This window comes from Pempheris klunzingeri, chromosome 11 (genome assembly GCF_042242105.1).
Source record: "Pempheris klunzingeri isolate RE-2024b chromosome 11, fPemKlu1.hap1, whole genome shotgun sequence".
NCBI classification, from domain to species: Eukaryota; Metazoa; Chordata; class Actinopteri; order Acropomatiformes; family Pempheridae; genus Pempheris; species Pempheris klunzingeri.
In genome coordinates this window covers 18,004,645-18,028,563 of record NC_092022.1, presented here as the reverse complement: position 1 = coordinate 18,028,563, position 23,919 = coordinate 18,004,645, and the positions used below count along the sequence as shown (strand labels likewise).

Sequence of the window (23,919 nt, the reverse complement as noted above, 5' to 3'; positions counted from 1 at the left end):
GGCCAAGCAGCCCCTGTCTCCCCTGTCTGAACCCGACTGCGCCCCTCCTCCAGGGTGGGGTGTGAGTGTGTGGTGTGAGGCTAGTGGGAATTAGGGTTTGTGGGAGGGGTGGGGTGGGGGGTGGGGGGGCGTTTGGTGGAAACTGAATTACAGAACTCATAGCACCTTCTGAAGAGAGAGCAACCCAAAGCAAAGACGGCCTTTCAGCCCCAGATCCATCTGAAAGCTAATTTTTGATCAGCTCAGATTTAAACTCAACATTTTCACTTTGTTTTTCAGCGTGAGGTAGCTTTAAACGAGCTGGATGACTACAAGAAAAAAGCAAAACAAATTTCCCTCAAATTCTTCAAAACAATTTTTTTTTTTTTTTTGTTGGATGAGAACTGGGCCTTCCTCTGATGGGGTACAGGACACTGCAACATACATCCCAAATGTGACTTCACTTTCCAAAAAGTGTTGGTGTGCATATAGACACATGTACACACATAATGTGGAAATATATATAAAACCATCTGGTTGTTTATAAACACAGACTTTTACAACAATAGAACCAAGGATTTATAATACACAGTAAAGGTTTTGCTCCGGCTCACGATGGACAGGCCTGGAGCACCTGGGTTTGATTTTACTTACTGAGAATATTTATTTTTGTCTATGCTGTTTCAAAATGCCGTATTTGTGTGTCAGGAGGGAAACAGGGAGGGAGGTGGAGTAGGACTGGGACAGAGGTTGTGCGGCTGTTCTGTAGTGGAAAGGGGGCTTGTGTTACTTACAAAGTGAAACCCGTCCAGTCCTACCTCAGCTCTGCCCATTCAGGTTAGACAATAAATAAGTGACATCAAGTCATGTTTCTGTTCTCCATAACTTGTTCGCTTGGTCCCTCTTCCTCCTGGCTCTGACTCATTCCCGTCAACGGTGGGCCATGGGAAACATGACTGGATCTCAGGAAGCGGGTTGACAGAGAATGCTGGTGTGATGTACAGATATTGCCGGTGCCCTTCAGTGCTAACATCCAGGGAGTACAACTTGGAGAGCACTTCGTTGTGAGAGAAAAAGTATCAATTTTCTTTTATAATTTCCAGTCTTCTTTATTGTGGAAGTGTGTGTGTAATGTTTCATGGTTGAGTTTTATTTATTTCCTGTGTTTTTGGGGGGCCATTGTGATATTCCACTTTACAAGAAGCAGACTGCGCCTACATCCACTCCAAACTCCTGATCCGCTCCTCCGATGTCCATAGGAGCAATGTCCACGATTGGCAGACGGGAGGTTTTCTGTGTTTTGTACTCAAAGATAGTCTTGCCCCACCGGCCTGTGTGTTTCTGTTGGTTGAGAGGAGAGAAATGTGTTAACAGCGCTGTCACGATACAATGACATTCATACACACATGAGTTTATTTTCCCTCTGGCTCTGTTATGCAGCTGTCTGCCCTCACCTTGCAGCCATCATCCAGCACGCCGTATGTGAAGCGACTGTTGCCCTCTGCGCGGATCTCCACGTCGTTGGAGCCCTGCAGCAGCAAAGCCTTCTTCAGGTTGCCTGTGGCCTGGTCCATGTAGGCAACGCTGTTCTTGCAGTGGTAAGTGATGTTCTGGGACGCCTCAGTGGACAGAAGCCTCAAGAAGGTCAGCTGGACACTGGCAGCGCTGGCAGCAGGGCCGTCCTGAGCATAGCTGAACTGTGTGACCAGAGGACAGGACAGGACAGGTGGGGGGGTTCGTTAGCAGCTTTCATTTTAAGGATCAAGATCAGTTTATGGACAAATAAATGATCTTAAGCTGTATTGTAAAAGTGCCCTCACGTGGAATCCTCCATTCATGGTCTCTCCGAACCAGACGTGTTTGCGGTCCTTGCTCTTGCTGGTCCACCAGTTCTTCTGTGGGACCTTGGCGATGCTTGGGTAGACACAGGTCTCTCCGGTCTCCATGTTACAGAAGACCTTGATGGCATCGGCTGTGCTGCCAATGTTGGGATCAACCCAGTAGTCACCTAGAGAGATGTGAAAAATGGGTTAATAAGGAACGAAGCCTGATGAGCTAAATACAGCTTTCTAGAAACAGACAATAAGCCTGTCAAATGGCTCATAGCCAAAGTCCAAGTCATGTTTGTGCTTTGAAGGAATAACACATAATATGAATAGAATATAGAAGGATTAAAGTCAGTGTTAACTAAGTGGTACTTGCCCTTTTTGTCAGGGGAAGCCTGGTGTAAAAAAACAGAAACATTAGTGTTTCTAGGTCAGGTATGGACATCAAGGTATCTTCAGATTTTTTAAAGATTAGAAAATGCTCATCTTGTCCACAGTGGTGACAACATTCCTGTCTTAGTCAAGAGACTTTATGAAGGTTGTCTGCCTCTTGTCCTTGGCAACAAGAAGAATTACCTTCACTCTGCCCTTTTTCAGGCACGAAAACTTTTACACAGCCAGTCATTTATCGAGAGGAAATGGCATAAAGATAGCACACTAAAGCTGGCTGTATGTCGGATTCTGATACCTAACGTGTCAAAAATCTCAGGGAAATGTCAATCAAGCAGAGCCTGTACAATGCCATGATGGAGCCTAAAGCCAGACAGAGAATGGTTACATTTACCGTATGCAGCCGTAGTTGGTTGGACACATTTTCTTATGATTTTCAACCTCCCTGCCCTACTTACCGCTCTTCCACTCAGGGTGGCACAGTTTCAGGTCTCTGCAGGTGCGAGCAGGGTTCTTCTGGGAGCCGTCGGGGCTGCGCAGGTTCTCAATCTGGTTGTTGAGGGACTTGAGTGTGGAATCAACCTCCACATCGTGCTGCCTCAGGGAGCTGGAGGCCTCATCAGCCCTCATGTACCTGAGAGGATCGGGGGACTTCTCTGTCTGACCCAGACCGGCGAAGGCAGACATGTCGATGCCAGGGCCGGGAGGGCCAGGAGGGCCAGGAGGTCCGGCATTACCTGGAGGACCCTGAAGGAGGCAGAAAGCGGGAAATAGATCAGGGGACAGCATGGAAAAAGTACAGTATATATGCTTGTGGTGGTGGTGGACATGTTACTTACAGCAGGACCAGTTTCTCCAGAGCGTCCACGGGGTCCAGGGGGTCCAATAGGGCCAGCCTGTCCATTAGATCCATCTTTGCCAGCAGGTCCGGCTGGTCCAGGTGGTCCCTACGGAAAGAGTGAATGCTAAAGTAGAAGCCAGTGGATGCTAACATGTCTCTGTAGATTAACTGAACTTGCTTTCTATTCAAAATGTAGAGCTTTACGGATTTTCTTTTAGATCCATCGTGCAGTCAGAATAAGAAAAAAAAATCTGATAAGGCATTTCTCTCTATTACCCCAATCACCTTCACACCCTTTGCCTTATTATGCATGAAGACTATTTGTATGGTGACATTTCCCTTCATTTTTCTTATCCTGCACAGTGCTTAGCTAATCTAGAATAGATATTGAAGTCCATTTCCGATCTCAGCAGGAGTGGTTTCACAAATCAAGGGCCCCCCTGACTGTCTGCCTCTTTTCCTTGCAGAGAGTAATTACAAAATGCCTCAGCTGCCCATCTTATCACAGCTGTGGGTAATTAAAGAACGTGGCCTCTCCTGTCCCCTTTTCCATCAGGTGATTGGAGAATTACAAAAAGACTAACCTGTGCCCTTCATTACCATCACATATCTGGGTTGTTTAAGCTCCACGATGGAAATATAGGAGGAGTTTTTCTTCTCTTTCGCTCTTTGCTTTTGCTCAGTTTTCTCACCTTAGCTCCGTTTGGTCCTGAAGGTCCAGCAGTTCCAGCGTCTCCAGCAGGACCCTGTCAGGACGAGAACAGTAACAGATTAGGCGGTGGAACAGGCAGATGTGTGGAAGTAAGATGAAAAATGGTACTGCAGGGATGAGTTATGAGATTTGGATTACTTACAGGAGGTCCAGGAAGACCCTGCAGACCGGTGAAGCCACGGTGACCCTTCTGTCCCCTCTCTCCAGTCTCACCAGCCTCTCCCTTGTCTCCACGTGGACCTTGGGGCCCCTGGAGTAAAAATTGAACATGGATTAAAATGCATGCCTGCATACATGTAGCACTTTAAATTACATAAATCACATTAAAATCCCCAAAAAATTGCGGCTTCAGATGATGATACTCACAGCCATTCCTCTAGCGCCAGCAGATCCAGGTGGTCCTGCAGGTCCTTGAGCACCCTAAAGAAAGAAATAATAGTATGGGTGCTTCCTCTAGTTAACATCAAACACATGAATCAGTGTGTGACACTACGCTGTCTACAGTGTGTTGTGTTACTTACTCCCTCTCCTCTGTCTCCCTGCTTGCCGAGGGGTCCGACAGGTCCGGGGGCACCAGGGGCACCGGGAGCACCAGGGGCACCAGCGGGACCGGTGTTACCTCGCTCTCCCTACAGGAGGACACTAGTTGATGACTCAGGATAACAACAGTTCTAGTAGATTGTTTGTCAAACTGTGAGATTTGTTTTCAGGTTTTTAATGCGAGCCTGAAGTCTCTCACCTTCACTCCAGCAGCTCCGTCTCTACCAGGAGGTCCATCTGCTCCAGGGGTGCCCTGAGATAAAGAGAAAGATTTCTCTAATGATTAGATCAAGCTGGCCACATTATTTCCTCAGTATGTTGTAAAAAGTATAGAATAGTAAAACATGTGTCTACAGCTAATGCACAACTGATGTCCTGACTTGTAACATTTCATTGTTGTTATTATTGTGTACTTCTGACCTCTCTTCCGGTCTCTCCAGCAGGTCCAGTAAGTCCAGGGGGTCCCACGGGTCCAGGAGGTCCACGGTCGCCAGAAGAGCCAGAAGATCCTTGTTTACCAGGTTCTCCCTAAATACAAGGAAAATGTTAACATTACAGTTCAGTACAGTTCTATTCAATAATAGGGTAACGAACACATGACGAGGCAAACTCACAGTAAGATGAAGGCCTATCCAGCATATGTAAAAACGTTCAGGTGCATCCAGATGTCAGACAGATCTGACATGCCCTCTATTAGATTTCAAACAGTTTTCATGGAAGCTAATAAAGAATATCGTTTATAGATGAAAGCACTTACAGAAGGTCCAGGGAGACCAGGGAAGCCTCTCTCTCCACGCTGACCAGGCAAACCAACAATACCACGAGATCCAGCTAGACCCTGAGGACCTGAAGGCCCATCAGCACCCTGCAGAGTCAGGAAGGAGAGGACTGAGCTGTGAAGGTCCTTATTTAGCTGCACTAGATTCAAAATATGAAGATCTTTTTCACATGTCAGTAAGGTGCAGTTTTCACTCAGTTCATTTGTGAATATCAGCCTGAGATAGCGGGTGATTGAGATGGATGTTGTCTTAGAGAATGAATCCTCTGGCAGGTTACGGGTGGGTTCTTGTGAGATGCAAAGTAAATCAAACTCACGGGTGGTCCATCCTCTCCAGGCTCTCCCTTCTCTCCCTGTGTGCCAGCAGGTCCTCGAAGCCCAGCATCTCCCGCTCTTCCAGGGGGGCCAGCATCACCACGGGTACCCTTTGGTCCGTCTTTACCAGCAGAGCCTGAAGGGCCAGCAGCGCCAGGGTTACCCTGTGAGGGAAAGAGAGAGAGTTTCAGTGAGTGCCAGCAGAAATATGATGTACACAAATCATTTTATACTGTTATACTATATCAATTTCCCCTCTAGGATTTTGTTCTTTATAAAACACTCACATTAGGGCCAGGAGGTCCAACTCTACCAGCAGCACCAGGGAAACCAGTAGCACCCTGTCAAAGAGAAAAAGAGTTAACATGAACGTACCCAACCTGTTGGCCCATGAGGTCATTCTGTCTCCCTGTCATCAATAACTACGGTGTAGTAGGATGTCACAAGATTATCAGTAAGTATTCACATAAATATAAATTATTCACATTAGTCTCTTGTCCCCGTGAGTCCACCAAAGTCAATAAAAATAACCTTTGCTCCTCTGAATGCACAGAATGTAGCTGTTAATACTGTACATTCATTTAGGGCATCAATTAATGATTATTTCCATTATCAATTAATCTGCTGCATATTTTCTCTATTTTATATTAATTACTTGGTCAATCAAATGCCAGAGAATATTGAAAAACACACTTTACAATTTTGTAAAGTCCAACTTGATGCCTTCAAATGGCTTCTTTTGTCCAACTACCAGTCCACTTCCCAGAAATTATTAATTTAGTATCACATAGGAGTAAGAAGAACAGCAAAACCCAGTAACATTAGTGAATCTTTGATATTTCTGCTTGAAAATGATTTAAATTGCTGATGGATAATGAAATTTCTGTCGATAGACTCATCAATAAATCACCTCATCGTTTCAGCTCTAAGTTGTTTACTGATATTGTAGCAACCTTAAATAAGTCGATGAATGAATCAGTCAATCAATCGATCAAGTCTAGATCTTCGAAATGTAGTGGATATGTCATATAATGTATGTAGATTGTATCAGCACTCAGCAGAGGTGTTGTGTAATGAACGGTTTATGTGATATGGTAAAAATAGGAGTTACTTACAGGAGCTCCTTGAGCACCACGAGCTCCTTTAGGTCCAGATACACCAGTAGGTCCCTGAAAAAGAGGACAAATATTTAAATCATGTTGATAAAGCATTAAAGTGACTTAAGATTTCTGTAAATGTACAGAAATGTGGCTTTAGATGCATAAATTTAGACTTCATTTTGAGATCAAGCACTCACCACAGGTCCAGGAGCCCCAGATGGTCCCTGAGGTCCGGGGGCGCCGCTGTCTCCCTTCTGTCCAGACTCACCAAGCTCTCCCTTGGCACCAGGCTGACCATCTGCACCCTGAATGTTTTAAACAGAACATTAATATTTTCAGAGTGTGGATGAATAGAAATTTAAAAAATATTTTTTAAGTTGCTTTAAGTGCTTAATTTAAACAACAGGTATTGTGGCAGCTTTACTTACAGGAGGTCCAGCAAAGCCAGCAGGTCCAGGGGGGCCGACCTCACCACGGTCACCCTGCAAGAAGACAGAGGAGGCTGATGGTCAGTGTATGTACAGTACACTATGTTTATGGGGATCTGTTCATTTAAAAAAACAGAACACTATACAAGTGTACAATTATATTAATTATTAATAAGTAATTACAGAGGGGGAAATATTAAATAATGAAATGGATAACTGATACTAGAAGGGCACTTGGAGAGCGCAGACCTCGGCCAAAACCAATAATCTATTATAATATTCAAGTCTGCATTTAATCACATAACACCATTCTCTTTGCCGGAGTTACAATTTGGTTAATATTATTGCTCATTCGTGAGTTGGATCCAGATCTGCTAAAAAGAGTTCTTCCCTGGCCTAGAACGACCCAGCCAATCAGTGAGTGTGGTGCAATCCTGCCATGATCCTATTCCACGTGTTCATTTGCAACCATGTTACTTTTGCTGCAACGCAAGCAGCAGCAACACCACCAGCTGTTGTCTCATTATAAGTATCAACACAGTCAACTTTAAAAATAAATCTCAATATTACCTCTCACTTAATAAGCCAGATGCCTATGTAGCTGAAAATGATTAATTGTTTCAATATGTTTTAGAGGGAAACAAGGTCTCAGTCCTGTCCAGTCTGAGTTTAATAGTCTCATCAGTCACCTCCTTATTAACACTTTGGAGTCACACCAAGTTAGAGCTTGTTTGGAAGTTACACAGGGCATTATGTTGTGGCATTATGTGATTTTATCAATAATAAATAAGAGAGAGGAAATAAATTTTCGCTACAGCTAAAACTGGATAGACACTGAGGACTTACTGTCAGCTGGGGGACTTTTCATTAAGCCCCATTTCAAGCCGCAGCTCATTGCCAGATACACACCAGCTGATCAGCTTTGGTGTCGACTGCATAATGTGAGCATGACAAAGAGAGGTACTTACAGGAGCACCACGAGCACCAGAAGCACCAGTAGGTCCAGAGGGTCCAGTCTCACCCTGGATAGGAGAGAACCAGTCAGTCAAACCAACCAAGATAACAAACAAACGATATGAGTGTAAGTGAACTGGGCTCCTGTTCATTCAGACCCAACTGATGACAAAGGGCGACACTGTTATTCTCACCTTGGCGCCGTTGGGTCCAGATGGGCCGGGAGGACCAATGGGACCAGTCAAACCCTGAAAGAAGCAAAGAGCATTAATGGAGATATAAGTGGACACAAGTTATAGAGAATAGAGTTTGGGTTTTATTAAATGTTACCAGTTTTGTTTAATGACTTAAAGAAAGTAAAACTAAAACTAACTAAAAAAATTAGAGACCAAGCATTTATTTTGAACTCACTCTTGCACCATCCTTTCCAGGAGCTCCCTCAGGTCCTTTCTGTCCATTGTCACCCTTTGGGACAAAGAAAAAATCAGTATGTTCATATTTGCTCTATTAAACTTACAATTTCACTCATGAAATAATCCAAAATATTTATAATATAAGTCCATTTGGTCAGTTTAATGAAGAATCTGTCACTCACTCTGTCTCCCTTGGGTCCTGGGATACCACCGGTTCCTCTCTCTCCAGGCATACCCTGCAGGCCGGGGGGTCCCTGGGGTCCAGCGCTACCAGCTGGTCCAATGGCTCCCTAAATTAGAGTGAACAAAATTCTTTCAAGTCTGCCTTAAATAGTTTATGAAAAAGCTTTATTCGTAAAACCAGAACCTAACAAAAGCTGCAGGTTCATGTTCAACATTTCCAACAATGAATGAATAAACCAGAAAGGTCTTCACTACTTCATTTTGATGAATTTCTAGAAATAGTTCAACATTTTGGAAAATATGCTAATTCATTCTCTTGCTGAGAGTCAGATGAGATGATTGACTCCACTCTCATGTCTGTATGGTAAATATGAAGCTCCAGCTAGCAGCCGCTTAGCTTAGTTTAGCACAAAGAGTGGAAACAGGGGATCCGCCCAAAAGTGATAAAATCTGCCTTAAAGAATCTCTAATGATCACTAATTAATATGTTATATCTCATTTGTTTAATCTGCATAAAAATCAAAGTGTTGAAACATCACATTGTGTTTTAAAGGGTGTTATGAGCCAGATTATTTCTTGGCTGGGCACAGTAACTTCCTGGACTCACAACCAGCAGAGAGTCAGCCAGTCAAGGAACCCCAAGAACATCCTTCGCGGCTGAGAAAATATTTATAATAAACCTATTTGTTCCTGTCATCAGTAAATTAGCAGAGGAATTATTCTAAAACAATAATGAGTCGTAATTTAAATGTCAGATGTTAAAGAACAACAACAATAAGTTGTAAGGACAAGAAGTCCAACCTTGATGAAACAGACTTTTCCACATCTTTTGATTTCCTCTGGAATCACAAATATACATCTAGATATTAATTTAAACAACAATCAAAGGCCTCAGACTCATCCACTGACCTTGGGTCCATCAGTTCCAGGTGTACCAGGAAGTCCACGAGGTCCCTGAAGACCCTGGGGTCCAGCACCACCTCTCTCACCAGGGAAACCACGCTCGCCCTGTTAGGAGAGAAAAAGACACTGAATCAACAGGACAAACAAGAAGTTGTAGTGAATGCTCAGTTATGTGATGTGAGGAAGAGAGAGGAGTCATATGTAGTGCTAAGATGATAAAATCAAAGTCTCCATATAAGAAGCCAACAATGTATGTATGTATGAACCGTATGTGACAGCAGCATATAAGCGTCATAATTGGTGATGTGTTTATCGCTCTTTTCTTTGAAAACATCAGAAATGAAGACACGAAGCTTTAACTCACTCTAGGTCCAACAGCACCAGCAGCTCCGGCCTCTCCAGGAACACCCTGCACAGAGAGAAAAGAGGGGAAAAAAAGCTTTTACTCCAGCTTTTGAAGTAATTACTCACATCTAAACATCAGTATCGTAACACTTCTGTTAAGCTTTCATTGTGAGTCTGTGTATTAATGACCAAGACATTTAATCTTACAACTAAGCATGACTTAAATCCAGAATGTAGCAATACGCTGAGAGTCATTTATCCAAACTCAAAAACTGTTCAGCAGTGAGCAATGAAGCTTTTACAGAACTTATTACCTACACAAAAGAAACTGTATTTTAAACTTTTAGCTGGATTTCCTTTGTGTGCCATCATTTAGTCATTTAGTTATGGATTAAACTGAAAAAGCTCTGCAGAAATTAAACACAAAAAGTAAGAAATGATTAGGTGACCCAGATGTTTAACCTTGGCACACATGTTTTGTTACAGCAGCCAATTCACATAAATCACAAAACAAATGAGGCAGTTGAGAAAAAATACAATTAAAAAGCCAAATTATAGAGAATGACTAAAATAGAAAAAGAGATTAACATAAAAACTGAGAACAGAGACAAAAAAACATAATGTTAACTAAACTGTAGCCTTGAATTACTACAGTAGAAGAAGATTGGATTCTCATTGTATGTTTGCAGGGCTGATTTAACCTAAATGTTTTATATGTGATGATTGATGAGTGTGCAAAACAGCCAGCTGGTGATATTCACTAGTCTTTTTTTGCTACAGAGCATAGCAGAGAGTCTTGCTGTCATATAAAGCGTGATAGTTATACTAGGCTGTGAAATACCGAGTTATTTCTGTCATCTTGAACCGGAGACTGTTTTAGCTGTTTTCCCACCACTTTCATTTCTACGTATTGTGTTTTTTTCTGGAACAGTTAAAATACTCAGAAATACCATAATCTGACATGTAAGTGGCTCTGTACATGCTCTAGGATACTTGTAGTTGGTTGACTGAGTTGTCATCAACGACAGACCTACAGATGCAATAAATCCTAAACAACAGGTAAACGCTCACCTGGTCTCCGGGTTTTCCAGCCTCTCCTGGGGCACCAGATGGTCCAGGCAGACCCTGTACAACAACAGCAAAGGGACCCATTATGGACTCTATAATGTTTGAAAATGAATCATACTGATATTATTTAGTTTTTCAGACTGGTGTACTGTATCTGGGGTTTGATGAGAAAATAAACTCACCTGGAAGCCAGAAGGTCCAGGCTGTCCTTGCTCTCCTCTCTCTCCAGCAGGTCCCTATGAGAGACCAACAACCATCAGGCAAGGACAAAGAGCAAGTAAAGACTCATTTGGCACATATCTCACAACATGCAATTAAACTGAAATACTCACAGCAGGTCCAGAAGGTCCACCAGGACCAGTCTCACCATCTTTTCCAGACAGACCCTGTTCAGAGAAGAGGATTCAAATTATCAAAAGAGATCTGGAGGCAGAAAATGAGGAATCCATTTGTGAGGTTTAAAAGAAGGTAAAGTATTTATAGAGAAAATGTACTCACTCTCAAACCAGGACGACCCACAAGACCCTTCTCTCCTGGCTTTCCAGCTTCACCCTGTTGAGGAGAAATCACAGTAAATGATCTATAGAAAGTCTCTCCAGCTTGGAGTGCCACGTGGTAAAAGACAGTGGTGGTAGTGTTGTCCTGTCTAGGCATGAATCTATGTATATTATCAGGTTTTCATTATTCTGTACAAACATGTTGTGTCTAATAGGGAAGACACTTCTAGTGCTCCTACTTTGCTGTTATAAAAACTCACATTAGCTCCCTTTGGTCCAGGGAATCCCATCACTCCTGGCTGTCCACGGGCTCCCTGAGGGCCGGGTGGGCCTGGGCGACCGTCCTCACCAGAGGCACCCTGTCAAAGGCAAAAGTTAAAAATAGCAAACATCACTGACACTAGGGAAACTAGTGTGTGTTCATCTTAATGTCATGCCTGATTATACAGAGATTATTACACTAGCATTAACAAAAAAAGGGCTTCTCAAGTCTGAACAGCAGGTAGAGGAGCATTTGAACTGTTCTACTCTCGGATATAAGGACTCCATAAAGCTAATAGACAATACAAATAGTTAATTATGAGCAAACTAAAATATAAAGCCTCATTAAATACAAGGCTTTCATTTTAATACACCACACATTGACAGTTGTGGTAGATATTTCTCGTGTTTGTTGGCACATACAGTAGTTTTGTTATATCTTTATGTTTAAAGGTCAAAAATGCTGATGAAAGCTGGATCACCTGCTCTATCTGTTCATTTCAAAGTCTCTGAAGCAAAGATGTAAACCACATTCTCACTTTTTGTGCAGTTTGCTGTTATGAGAATGCATATAAACTGAGATGCCAGCATATCATAACAAATCAAATTGGATTCTATAAAATCTAATAATGATGTGCATTTTTTTGCATGGGAGAACTGAAATACCGCAACATTTCTTAAGTATGACAGGAAATATTGCCTAAGGATTAATATTGTACTCACAGAGGGTCCCACTTTGCCTTGGGGACCAGCATCTCCGGGACGACCAGTGAGACCCTATGGAAGGTGCACAGATTGTCAGTATTATACCAGAAGCAGGAGAAAGCTTGGCAATGCACAAAATCCATTATGATCAATCATATCAAACCAACCACACTAAATATCCATCTGGTTTGAGGCTGCCAAATGTAAGCAACACTGTCGGACTGTTTCTAGGCTGGTGGTGAATAACAATGTAGGACTCACTCTGGCACCGGGGAGGCCAGTCTCTCCTGTGCGTCCTGGGTCTCCAGTACCACCTTTAGGCCCAGCAGCACCAGGAACACCGCGGTCACCAGGGGCACCCTGAGGAGACGAAAGGAGGCCAGATTTAAACATCAGCTAGTTTTTGGAGCATAACAGCATCTTTCTGAGCTGCGGTGCTCAGATTACATTAAAGAAATGCCATTTTACCCACCTTAGCACCAGCGAGACCATCCTGACCTGGGAAACCACGGTTACCAGGAGCTCCCTGGAAAGAATCACAGAGATCAACTTGATTAAGTTCTGACTTAAAATAGCAACATGTAATTGATAATGTCACCTTTTACCAGTATTATTGTACATCCTGATTACTTACTCTCTCTCCTGGAGGTCCAAGTGGTCCAGCAGCTCCGGGCTCTCCTCTGGCACCCCTCTTTCCCTCTTCACCAGCAGGGCCAGGGGCACCTTGTGGACCAGCAGGGCCCTAAAAAAAATCAACATATGTAAAGTAAATCTTCTCTGTAGTCAAATTATAAACGATGTTTCACAGTGATTATGGCCCATATGGTGAAATGCTGAAATCAAGTCAAAACTAAGCAACTCACAAGCTCTCCCTTTGGTCCAGCTTCACCTTTGAATCCAGGAAGACCAGGGTCTCCCTAAGCATAGCAAGAAAGAAGACAAATTAATAATCATAACACAAACACGTTTCAAGGTTGCACAGAGTTTCAGATTATTCCCAAGATACTTACAGACTGTCCCTTTGGCCCCAGAGGTCCTGTAGCTCCCTGTGGTCCAGGTGGGCCACGTGGTCCAGGGAATCCAGGTGCACCAGCAATACCAGGACCACCCTTTGAGTAAGAAAGAAGCAATACAATATCAGAATAAAATCAGACAGTAATATCACAAATTGTAAAGAAACAGAAGGTAATGGAGGACTCTAAAACCATAAATACAGAGGGGAGACTTACAGCAGATCCTTTAGCTCCAGGAATACCATCTGTACCAGGGTTACCCTACACAGACAGGGAAGAAGAAGCAATGCATCAGACGCTGTCAACAAAAAATTAATAACCACAGTGTAAGACTGCTGAATGAGCAAATCAAAATGAGTGATGACAAACGAACCGATGCTCCAGCGGGGCCGGGAGATCCTGGGGTACCAGCCTCTCCACGGGGTCCTTGTTGTCCTTCAGCTCCACGGGCTCCAGTGGGACCAGCTTCTCCCTGACCAGGCACAAAAAATATCATTAACAGGTGCAAAAAAAGTCCGATGTTCCACATTTTATCTACCTGTGAATCTGATATATGTACCGCCTTACAGCTGAAGATAATGGTGTGTTTAATACCTGTTCTGTCCGTTCTTATTGTTCATAGATAAGTCAGCCGGGTATGACGTGATTGTTAGTGCATCTTTCTCTTTCTTGACCAGATTATATTTAATAGTTTGTAAAACACACTACAGATGTTGTTGTTGTTGTTACAATATGTGTGTGAACTACAAGGCAGATAGGAGTTTATGGTCAACTGTCTGAAAGTACTTTAGGAAGAAAAAAATGCATTTAATCACAAATGGCTTTTATTGCTTTATTTTAGTATATAAGGTCTGCTGCAGAAAGATACGGGTTTGGGATGATATGATCTGTACAAACCTTGGCTCCTGGAGATCCTGGGAAACCGGGAGCTCCAGCAGGACCAACAGGCCCCTGTAGACAGAACAAAAACCAGGTGCTTAGGGTTCATACCTCATCACTTTGTTGCTCTGTTATCAAAGGCAACAACTTTAGAAAAGAAAAATCATTTGGTTGAACTGGATGCAAAACTATGGGAACTATGATACGTACAGGTGGACCAGCAGGACCGGGCAAGCCATCATTTCCACGGGCACCCTGAAGAGTAAAAAGACAAGAGGTTACAGCAAACTAGAAACATATTGATGCTCGGTGGATTGCAGCAGATATGACTTTGATACTTACTGCAGCTCCAGCAGCTCCAGGACGACCCCTCTCACCGGGAAGACCACGTGGGCCCTACGGCAGAACATACAAATGGTCAGTTTGTCCTCGTAATTATGGAACATGAAGCTTGAATTAATAAACCTGTTATTTGTCTTCACTAACATCCCATTCTGTTGCCATTTTATGTTAGAAAATCACAGAAAAGGCACTGGAGACTCACCATGGGTCCAGGGGCACCGTTCTCTCCAGCAGCACCAGACTCACCCTGATGGGAGCGGAGATCAGAAACATTAGAAGGGTTAACCCAAAACAATGACAATATGGATTTTCTTTTTTTATATATATATATATTTTATCCCAAAAGATACTTGTGGTGGTCTTACCTTGGCTCCTGCAGCACCACCTTCTCCCTTAGCTCCATCCAGACCAGGATGACCCTACAGGGAGACATGACAGGACTCATCAGGACTCACACATCAGTCAGTCCTCAGGTGTAATGGATGAACAGCTACAAGTATGTGAGTATTGAGCAGTTGCTTATCCTGCTTCTTCTGTTTAGCAGTGAAGGAGAAAACACTCACTCTGTGTCCTTTGATTCCAGGAAGTCCAGGAGTCCCAGGGAATCCTCGAGCTCCCTGAAATCCAAATGCAAAATATCAACATGAGGAATACTTCACTTATCTCTTGCTAATTCCCTTGACTTTGATATGCGGTGTGATCCTGGAGTTGGCAATGTAAGTATGAAATCATCACTTGACGCTCACCTGAGGACCTGCAGGTCCACGCTCACCAGCTTTTCCAGGTTTGCCAGGCTCACCCTGGAAACAAACAGGAAGTGGAATGAGTGTTTGTCACAGCAGGGTACAGATGCAGTACCTCACTGTGCTGGAAAGATGTGAATGCAGCCTGTGTTTTGTCACGTAACCATTTTCACCAGTAATGGTAGGAGACAGACAGTGCCCCCTAGTGGTAAATGTGGTTCAGTGCCAAGAGCTTATAATAAAGTTCTTAACATGCTGAGTTATTAGACTGACTCTAGCACTGTTGTGAAATAATAGAAGGGCAATGAAGTGAAACAAATGCATTGTTAATTGGGATAAAAGACAATAAGGAGAAACTTTTTTTAACATGAAATGTTTCACTCTTTGTGTAGGCGTTGCGCTTAATGTATTAATGATTTGTTGTTTTAATGAGCTTTGGGTTTCATGTGAAGATGAAGCATCAACACTCACATCTTTTCCAGATTTTCCAGAAGGCCCAGGTGGTCCACGAGGGCCCATCGCTCCCTGTTATAAAAACAAACCAAGATAAATCATTAGTAAGAGTTATCGCTCCATAAAAAGTTAGGAACAGCAAAACACTCCATTTATTGAACCAAATTTGTAACTGGTGGTGATTTTCACTGTTAAAGAGGTGAGACATCACAACAAATGGGACCAGTATAGTCTCACTTCAGTCTGTTAGGTACACAGATGAATTCTCAGACAGGTATTCATACTTACAGCTGGACCAGGCTCTCCAGCCTCTCCAGGGGAACCTTGGAAACCCTGTGGTCCCTACAGGTACAAATGACAAAGCAAAGATTCTGGAATTTTTTCATTTGTGGCAACAATTCTTCACTAAATATTTCAAGATTAGCTGTTTGATTACAATGACCAGTCACATAATGATGTGGTGCTGTGATGAAAGTACTCACAGGAGCTCCAGAAGGTCCAGGGGGACCACGAGGACCCATGGGACCCTACGAGAGAAACACAACACATACAGAGAAAGTCAGCCTGGCATTGTTTTTTTACCACGTTGTGTGAGAAATTGATCAGACAGCTTGAACAAAAACTTTAACATAGAAAGCTATTGAGAGTAAAGAAAAAATGTAAACCCAACTCAATTTTAGGCTTAGATGGTTTTAAACAAACTGATCTCAAGGGTTAAAATTTGTTAAACACCTTAAATCCTACAGACCCTTTGCAAAACCAATTTCTATGGATTTCTAAATTGTGATGTATTATGATTTTTATGATATGGTCCTTGAAGCATAATTTAGTGTGGTTCATACACCTACATACTCGATTTAAAGAAGTGTAAAACTCTGCTCCACTTCAGCATCAACAGCAATCATGAATTTAAACAAATCAGCTGAAATCTCTGTGAGGAGTGAAACTACTGAGCCACAAGGTGGCAGCATTATAATCATCTCTGTGAACATTTACAGTTTAGTTTGCACCAGCGGCAACTCTGAGACTGAGCTGCATGTCAGCAACCAGGTTTGGTCATTGAGAGATGAAACTGTTCATATACTTAAAACATACACACACACTCTTCCTGTGGCAGATGCCCACTGTAAACAGTTCTACTTACCATTGGTCCTTGCATGACACCCATCTGAGCACCTCCGGCCTTCTCATCAAAACCTCCAGCCATCTGAGCAGCAAAGTTCTGTGAAAGTGCAAAACAGACAGAGACGAAGAGTCAGTGTTTGTAGTTTATCCTGCCTGAGCTGCCTGAGCTAATTGGACCATTACGCACAGCAGCAAGTAAACAACATTAACTGAATTACTGACTTAAATAGTAGTTCAGTCACCATAAAAGAGAAGATAAAGGAAAGGATTGCCTGCACCTGCTCCCTGCTAAAGTGACGCATCAGTTTCACCCTTCACATTCCTTTCGAGAGCAGACTGCACAAGTCTACTGCAGTCCATTTGGGAAAGTAGGTCTGTAGTGTGCAACACATTATTCAGTCTTTCCTCTTTGAGTGAAAAACTGATTAATTTGATGGACCCATTCCAAGCTGTTTCCATGTATGAATCAAGTCAAATATAGCCAAAGCAAAGTTTCAGAGCCTAAATATTCATTCATCAGTTCAATTCATCCTGTACTTTGTAAATACAGCAAGCAGCTTAGTGAAGTGAAGACACTGATGAGGCTTGTCATTTCCATATGTTTACTCGTATGTCTCTTTGTGTGTTTTGTGTGATACTGGAGTAAAACTGTGGTGTTAGAGTGTAAATCTGAGGAGGAAAAGATAGATTTGGTCTAATGTGTATGCCTTGTGTTACAGGTGTGCACTTAGACTTACCCCTCCAAGCCCTGGTGGACCTGGTGGGCCGGGAGGTCCGGGGTTTCCAGGGGTGCCAGGCTCACCATCTCTTCCTCGAGGTCCAGAATTTCCCTAGGGAAAAAAAGGTATTTTCTCTAAGTCACCTGTCTGGAGTACTAAAGAAGACGTAAAGTCATTGCATTACACAGAGTAGCAAGACAGGACATTTCCATCATTTCTATCATTTGATTGTTGTGATAAACATCACAGGTTATTTTTGGTTGCACTAGTTTGCCATTTGCCTTTTCTACAGAAGACGTCTCATTTCTCCCAAATGATGATTAGATTTGGATGTCCCTACACTTGAGTGGTAATAACTCTGCAGTCTCAAACTATACAGAGCTCAGAACTGCTGTTGCTTGAGCCAATATTGGTGGCCTAATACTGAAAGCACATTACGATATTAATATAAGAGCATTTCTACTGTATAATGTGTTGAGTAGACTTGTGGAGGGATGTGTTTTTTGTTGTTTCTTACCTTATCACCCTTAGCACCAGCTGCTCCGCGTGGTCCCTGCTCACCAGAAGGTCCCTACAAAAACAGATATTTGTTGTATTTGGTTAAAACACCTATTCAGACTTCATCAAACAATGCTTGTATACATGCAGAATGAATACAACAAACACAATTATTTCCCTGTATTTCTACAGAATGTCAGTAAATTGAATAAAATGTGTAGTATTTACCATAGGGCCTGGTGGTCCTTTTGGTCCTACAACCTGCACAAAGATGAAAAGAAAGCTTTGGTCATGTTCCTGCTGCTAGTGTCATAAATGAGTCTTTATTACCAGACCAATCATTCATGTTGTATCCGGTTGTACCAATTTCTGACCCGTTGAAATTAGAGGAGAACATTCCACCTTTGCAGGAGGTGGACGTCATGCTAAAAACACAATCTGACAAGGATTTCGTTTGACAGGACAAGTTTTGCTAAAAACATCACCTCCTCTTAACCTCTGGTTTGGCTGATTTTGCTAACCTGACATGTGCACTTGCAGCAAAGTTGCTGAGAGGATCTAAGAGGATTTGATCAGGTTCATTATGTCCAAGGAATGCAGAGTTTTTCCTCATGTAACAGGAAGTTCAACAAGGGATATTAGGACATTATAGTTAGTCTCTCATCAGCGACTCATTTCCCCTCCAATGATCAAACATGCTTAAAACTCCAGAAAAATTGGGATAATCAATGAGTATAGAATTTAGCAAAACAATGAATAGTTTTTTTTTTATCAGGGAATGAGGATTAGTCTTAAGTGAAGAGAGAAATGTCAAATTCAGCAACGTGATATCTTGGGAAACATGGGTGGTGTGTAGGGGATTATTCTGGCATGAATGGACACACTGTTGGGCATTTAATGGGCATTTTATGGTCCCCAAAAAAGCAAACAAAAATCTCTAATTATTAATTCAAAATAAACGCAGCAGAAGCAAAAATATTTAAGAGTCAGGCCAATAATGAGTTTGTGTGTAAACGTGTCTTGTGCTGTAATGGAGTGTCACTTATTTCAGGCATTATGTCATTGTGATGAACTGTAGAAGACTCATACTTACATCTGCAATCTCTCCTGGTTCACCTTTCTGGCCCTGATTGATAAAACAAAAAAGTGTCATCAGAGGCCTGAAACATTTCACTGAGAAACAAACTACTTACACATTTTACAAGCTTTCTTTTTTTGTTGATGTTTTCATATTGTTACTTATTAAGTGAATCTGTATATGGGGTATATGGGTATATTTTTCCACAACCCATTGCCTCACCTTAGCGCCAATTGTCTCTGATGTTGCAGATAGATGTTCGAGGGGGAGGAAAAAAGAACAAAACATTAAAAGTGGTAAACATTTCAGGCACCTGATTGATTTGAGTTCTAGCCTGTGATTGGTAGGAAAGGAGACCTGCAAGGAAATCTACTGATGCTAAAGTGATCAAATACCATTCACCAAACCCAAGGGCAGGCAACCCATCCAGATTGTGTTAATGGTGAGATATAATTTCAAGAGCAATAAGGCAGAAGCAAGTATTGACTAGGAGATTAGAAGTAAGTATTTAGATTGAATCATTAAGCTAATGTGAAAGTAAAATGTAAAAGCTAAGTGAGCTGTTACAGCCAAAGTAACAGCTTGTGGCCAGTCAACATCACACAGCCTTATCGAATTTGCCTTTTTTCAAATTTGATTTTTTTTTTCAAATTTGAAATCTTACAGTGTTGTGAAAGATTGTTTATACCAAATTGTGGGAATTGGTTTATATTTCGGTGATCTTAAACATACTCGACTCCTGGTGTCCTGGGATATCTGTCACTGAGCAGATGTCAGCAAAAGTATTTTGGTCAAGTTGTGATTTAGATAAAATCCCTCCTTTTTGAATGTAAAAACATGTCTGTGCATATTCTGTTCCTAACAGCTCAGTATCTACTTTGTTGGATAAATCAGTCAAATCGCTGTAATTGTGATATACCAGGAGGTCTGAGAAGACGCTGCAGGAGTACAGTGGCTCTTCACAAGGCCTTGAACCTTTGCCAGGTCCATCTTTACAGTCCTGACATGAGGCCTCATACATAAAAGGTTAGAAAACTTTTTATTTATATCTGAAGACATCTTAATATTGTAGAAGACCTCCAACGGGCTCAAATGAATTATTCAACTGAGGCTCAGTATGAACACAGGCTTCATCTTAGTCATGAGTTAAAATGAGCAGAAGTGTTTTGACTGGTTTAGCTGAGAACCAGGCAACACATTTCAGGATCCATCCAATTCCACATGGAAACCACTTTCAGTGGCAATGAGATAATCCTGATAATGTTGCTTATCTGGTCTCCATCCAAACCAAGCATGCAGAGGGCCACTTTGGAACAGGGAGCATCAGGCGCTGATTGAGTAAAATGAGATTAGTGACGAATACCAAATCATAAAGCTAAAATGTTTTAGAGCAGCCAAAAGTTGTCTTTAAAATGACATTTAAAGACTGTAATCAGTGACTACTGTTGGCCTGATCAGGCAGTTCCCCATTCAAAAGTGTTAGCCAGGGTGAGATAAATGCAAGCTAAAAGAGTAATTTATTTATGGGTATGTGAATAAATAAATTACAACCAATGGGGGCACTGGCATCAGCAGGGCAGATGGGACAGCACTCTCCAGATGGGATGATAGGGTTGGCACACTCTTTGATATCCTCGCAGATTATCTCATCACACAGAACCGCTCCGCTGTCGCACACACAGATACGACACGGCTCGGGCTTCCACACATCCTTATCATTATACTTCTGGCCGTCCTGGATGCAGCCACCTGCCTCCACTGTGGTGAACAGCAGGGGGCGTGTGGCAGGTGGACAGAGGAGGAACAGGAGCAATGAGAAGACAGAGGTTGGTCCAAGAGAGCATTGGAAAGGGAGTTTGTTCAGTGTTGTGGGTTGGTTTGGCAGAAGTTGTTTAGAAAAGTTGGTTTGAGAGAGAGAAAAGGGAACAAGGGGATGAAAGGGGGTCAGGGGGCACAGCAAGTAAGTAGGAGTTGTAGCGGGTAAGATGGAGGAGCAGTGATTAGTGAATGGGGGGGGGGGGGGGGGGGGGGGGGGGGGGTGTAGAAGGAAGGAGACAGATAAAAGTTAACCTGTATCAAATAAAAACTCTGAACACTTTACAAAGTAGTGCAAAGTACACGAAGAGTCAAATTCAAACAACAGCATATGAGTGTGTTTGCATGATGATAAAGATGGACTAAGTGTTCCTTTGATGATGATGAACAGGTGCTCGTTTGACCCCAAAATACACTGCCACAAATCAGTAGCTGTGGACCCAACTACCCAACTATTATGTACAAGTTTTAAATATAACTCATGACGCAGGCAAGACAATGCTCCAAGTTATCATATGGAGAATTTTATGGCAGCGTAAAAAGTAATGTCAACAAGAGCCACAGTTAACAGTTGTGCTCTAAGCCCTAGTTGAGGTATTTCACGTTGGTGGCTGAGTATATTTAACCTGCAGGCCTGCTCTCCCACTCCAATGAATGAACCTCTCTTATAGGGATACTGTGCCCAATTGACAAGCCGCTGCCTTAAGTAAACAGGGGGTCCTTCAAAATTTCTCCATCTGGATCCCATAGCTGTGTCAAGCGCCAGTGCAAACACATTGGGGACTTAAGAATGGGTGATTTGTTTAATGTATACATCTTAGGGCTGGGCCCACTAACTGCTGTTGTTTGTTCTTTAAACATATCTGTGAAACTGATACTTAGCATGTATATGTTACAAGACTGTTTAGTTCCTGAACAGAAATGAGAATCAGAAATGTTTGGCTACTTGCAACTGAAGTCTACTCCAGCCACCATTTCTTTTTTTTTATTACAATTTATGGGCTCATGTGATGCTAAAAGATGATAAATGCTTGCAGAGAGAGGGACTTGGAAAAAGAAGTGTAGGAGTAATGTCTATCTTGCTATAAATACAACTATATGTCTATCATCTGTTGACTCCCTGCTGTGCACCCTGTCCTACTCCCGTCCTGCTACCCTTTGAGCCTGCTAGCCTAGGGTCAAGCACTGTCTGACCCTGTCACTTCACATCATGAGATCCCTGAATCTGCTTCAGCCAAATCCTGTGGGTGAAGTTTATACATTTTCTACATGTCTTAAAAACAGGCAAAAATCACATTTAATTTGCTCAAAATTTGCTGAACATTTTCAAGAAAATCCTGATTTGTCTGACAAGTGGTAGGATTAGAGTCCCCCAAAGGGATTTGAGGCATTGCTATGCAAAATTAAGCGGATTTGCTGCACTAAAATATGAGCAAACACAGGAGGAGAGGCTGAGCTGCAGAACCCAGGTGAAGACAAATGGACACTTGTTCACCTGGTCCTCCATCCCACACAGATGAGCCTTGACAGCCTCACCTATCCTACAGAAAAAAAACACACTGGCTTACTTGGAAAGACCATTGATACTGTGTTTGACATTTTTCACATCAGAAACTACATCATTGTAAATGAAATGAAAATAACCAGAGAAGCTGCAGCCCAGCCTGACAGAGTTATGCTCTTCTGACTCTGACTCTGACTCTGACTTCTAACATCAAACCATTGACATTTGATTTATTTCCCACTTTTCTTCTGAAGCATCAGGTAGAGAAGATTGTGAAGGCAACACAAAGTTGTCATCAGAGTAACAACCCACATTTTTTTGCAAGTAAAATGACAAAAAGTCAAGAAAAACTGCAACTTACGGTCGTCCTCTTGCTGACATCTGACCACGGATAGTAAAACAACTTGGGATGCTACAAGTAGCAGAACAGTCCTTGAATCCACAAAGCTGAACATGTCTAAATATTAGACATGCAGGAGCTTGGGTGAGAAGTGAAGGGATGGACGAGACCAGGCTCTCAGTCAGTGGTGTGTTAAGTGTGTGTTCCCAGAGACTTATGGCACCATGCAGTCAAACCCTCCGAAATCTAAGTGGATCCAACGCGGGGCCCCAGCTGGCACTCTGCACCCACCGCGTCAGGGCAAGTACCGCGGTTTTATGTCCACTGTGCCTTGTATGGATCTTCGTATATTCCAAAATACCAGTCCTTCCCCCAGACCCCCTGTCAGGCTGAAACCTGAACCTCATATCCCTCCCCTCAGTCCAGCGGCATCGACTCTCCCAGGGATTTTTTTTTTAACTCAAGCCCTCCTTCCTCCCTTGACCTGCTTGGCCTGGCCTGGCCAAGAGATGCACCTTCACTTTCACATTAAAAAGGGAGCGACAAGCAAGAGAGCACAGGTCAAGCTCTGACCACATGCCTTTGTGTCAGTGTGAAATCAAAAATCTCAAAGCTGACTGAAAACTATGGTAAAAGGACTTTCTGATACTTTTCAGGGCCATTCTCTGTTTTACAATGACCAATGTATAATTCAATAAAAGTAATAATGTTCTTCTGGGCTAAGTTGAAACCTAAAGTACACATTAAAATTGAGGAACATACTAAAAGTAAAATATGTTATAGATTAAACATGCATGGTAAGATGTTAGATTTTTAATATGGACAATTTGAAAACTGATCACAGACCAACTTTAATATTGTATTTATCTAATGAGCTCAACCGTACTATAGGTCACAACACCTAAAAATAATCTTCTTGAAATCTATAGATTTATAGACCTTGCATAAACCTAAACTTTCCAGCACTACATCAGACTTTTCCCAAAACATTCTTAAAACTCTATAAATCAAAGTAAGTATAAGACAAACTTTGATCACAAAAATCTAAAATTTAAAAAATACTTGCTAAGTCTAAGTTTTTACTCATAAAACATGGGTAAAATTCTTGTAGACACCAAATTATTGTGCATGCTGAGTCCTTTCCCATACCTGCTAATCAGCTGAAAGCTGAC

General features: G+C 42.3%; 1 protein-coding gene across 1 annotated transcript; it reads right to left on the bottom strand.

Annotated features, from left to right (window-relative positions):
* Positions 1-1,173: 1,173 nt before the first annotated feature.
* Positions 1,174-22,862, bottom strand: col2a1a (collagen, type II, alpha 1a). Its single transcript, XM_070839065.1, has 54 exons — positions 22,769-22,862; positions 20,640-20,846; positions 19,311-19,327; positions 19,104-19,136; positions 18,239-18,271; positions 18,030-18,083; positions 17,531-17,623; positions 16,813-16,890; positions 16,151-16,195; positions 15,957-16,010; positions 15,687-15,740; positions 15,219-15,272; positions 15,036-15,089; positions 14,838-14,891; positions 14,675-14,719; positions 14,473-14,526; positions 14,341-14,385; positions 14,149-14,202; positions 13,625-13,723; positions 13,468-13,512; positions 13,249-13,347; positions 13,102-13,155; positions 12,873-12,980; positions 12,711-12,764; positions 12,500-12,598; positions 12,257-12,310; positions 11,533-11,631; positions 11,274-11,327; positions 11,108-11,161; positions 10,958-11,011; positions 10,779-10,832; positions 9,727-9,771; positions 9,369-9,467; positions 8,459-8,566; positions 8,275-8,328; positions 8,058-8,111; positions 7,878-7,931; positions 6,910-6,963; positions 6,679-6,786; positions 6,497-6,550; positions 5,669-5,722; positions 5,384-5,545; positions 5,046-5,153; positions 4,709-4,816; positions 4,488-4,541; positions 4,270-4,377; positions 4,115-4,168; positions 3,891-3,998; positions 3,729-3,782; positions 3,035-3,142; positions 2,654-2,942; positions 1,800-1,987; positions 1,434-1,676; positions 1,174-1,320 (listed from the first exon to the last, which is right to left on the bottom strand). Exons 1-54 carry the CDS (start codon positions 22,860-22,862, stop codon positions 1,174-1,176), a joined length of 4,464 nt encoding a protein of 1,487 aa, XP_070695166.1.
* Between the last annotated feature and the right edge of the window lie 1,057 nt (positions 22,863-23,919).

Coding starts and splice junctions, on each gene's coding strand:
- col2a1a (XM_070839065.1), bottom strand. CDS start 22,862: ATGTTCAGCTTTGTGGATTCAAGGACTGTTCTGCTACTTGTAGCATCC. Junction 18,084..18,238: donor AAGGACCACCAGGCCCTATG/GTAAATACTACA, acceptor CTGTTTTTGTAG/GGACCTTCTGGTGAGCAGGG. Junction 3,143..3,728: donor CAGGACCAAACGGAGCTAAG/GTGAGAAAACTG, acceptor CTCTTTCCGTAG/GGACCACCTGGACCAGCCGG.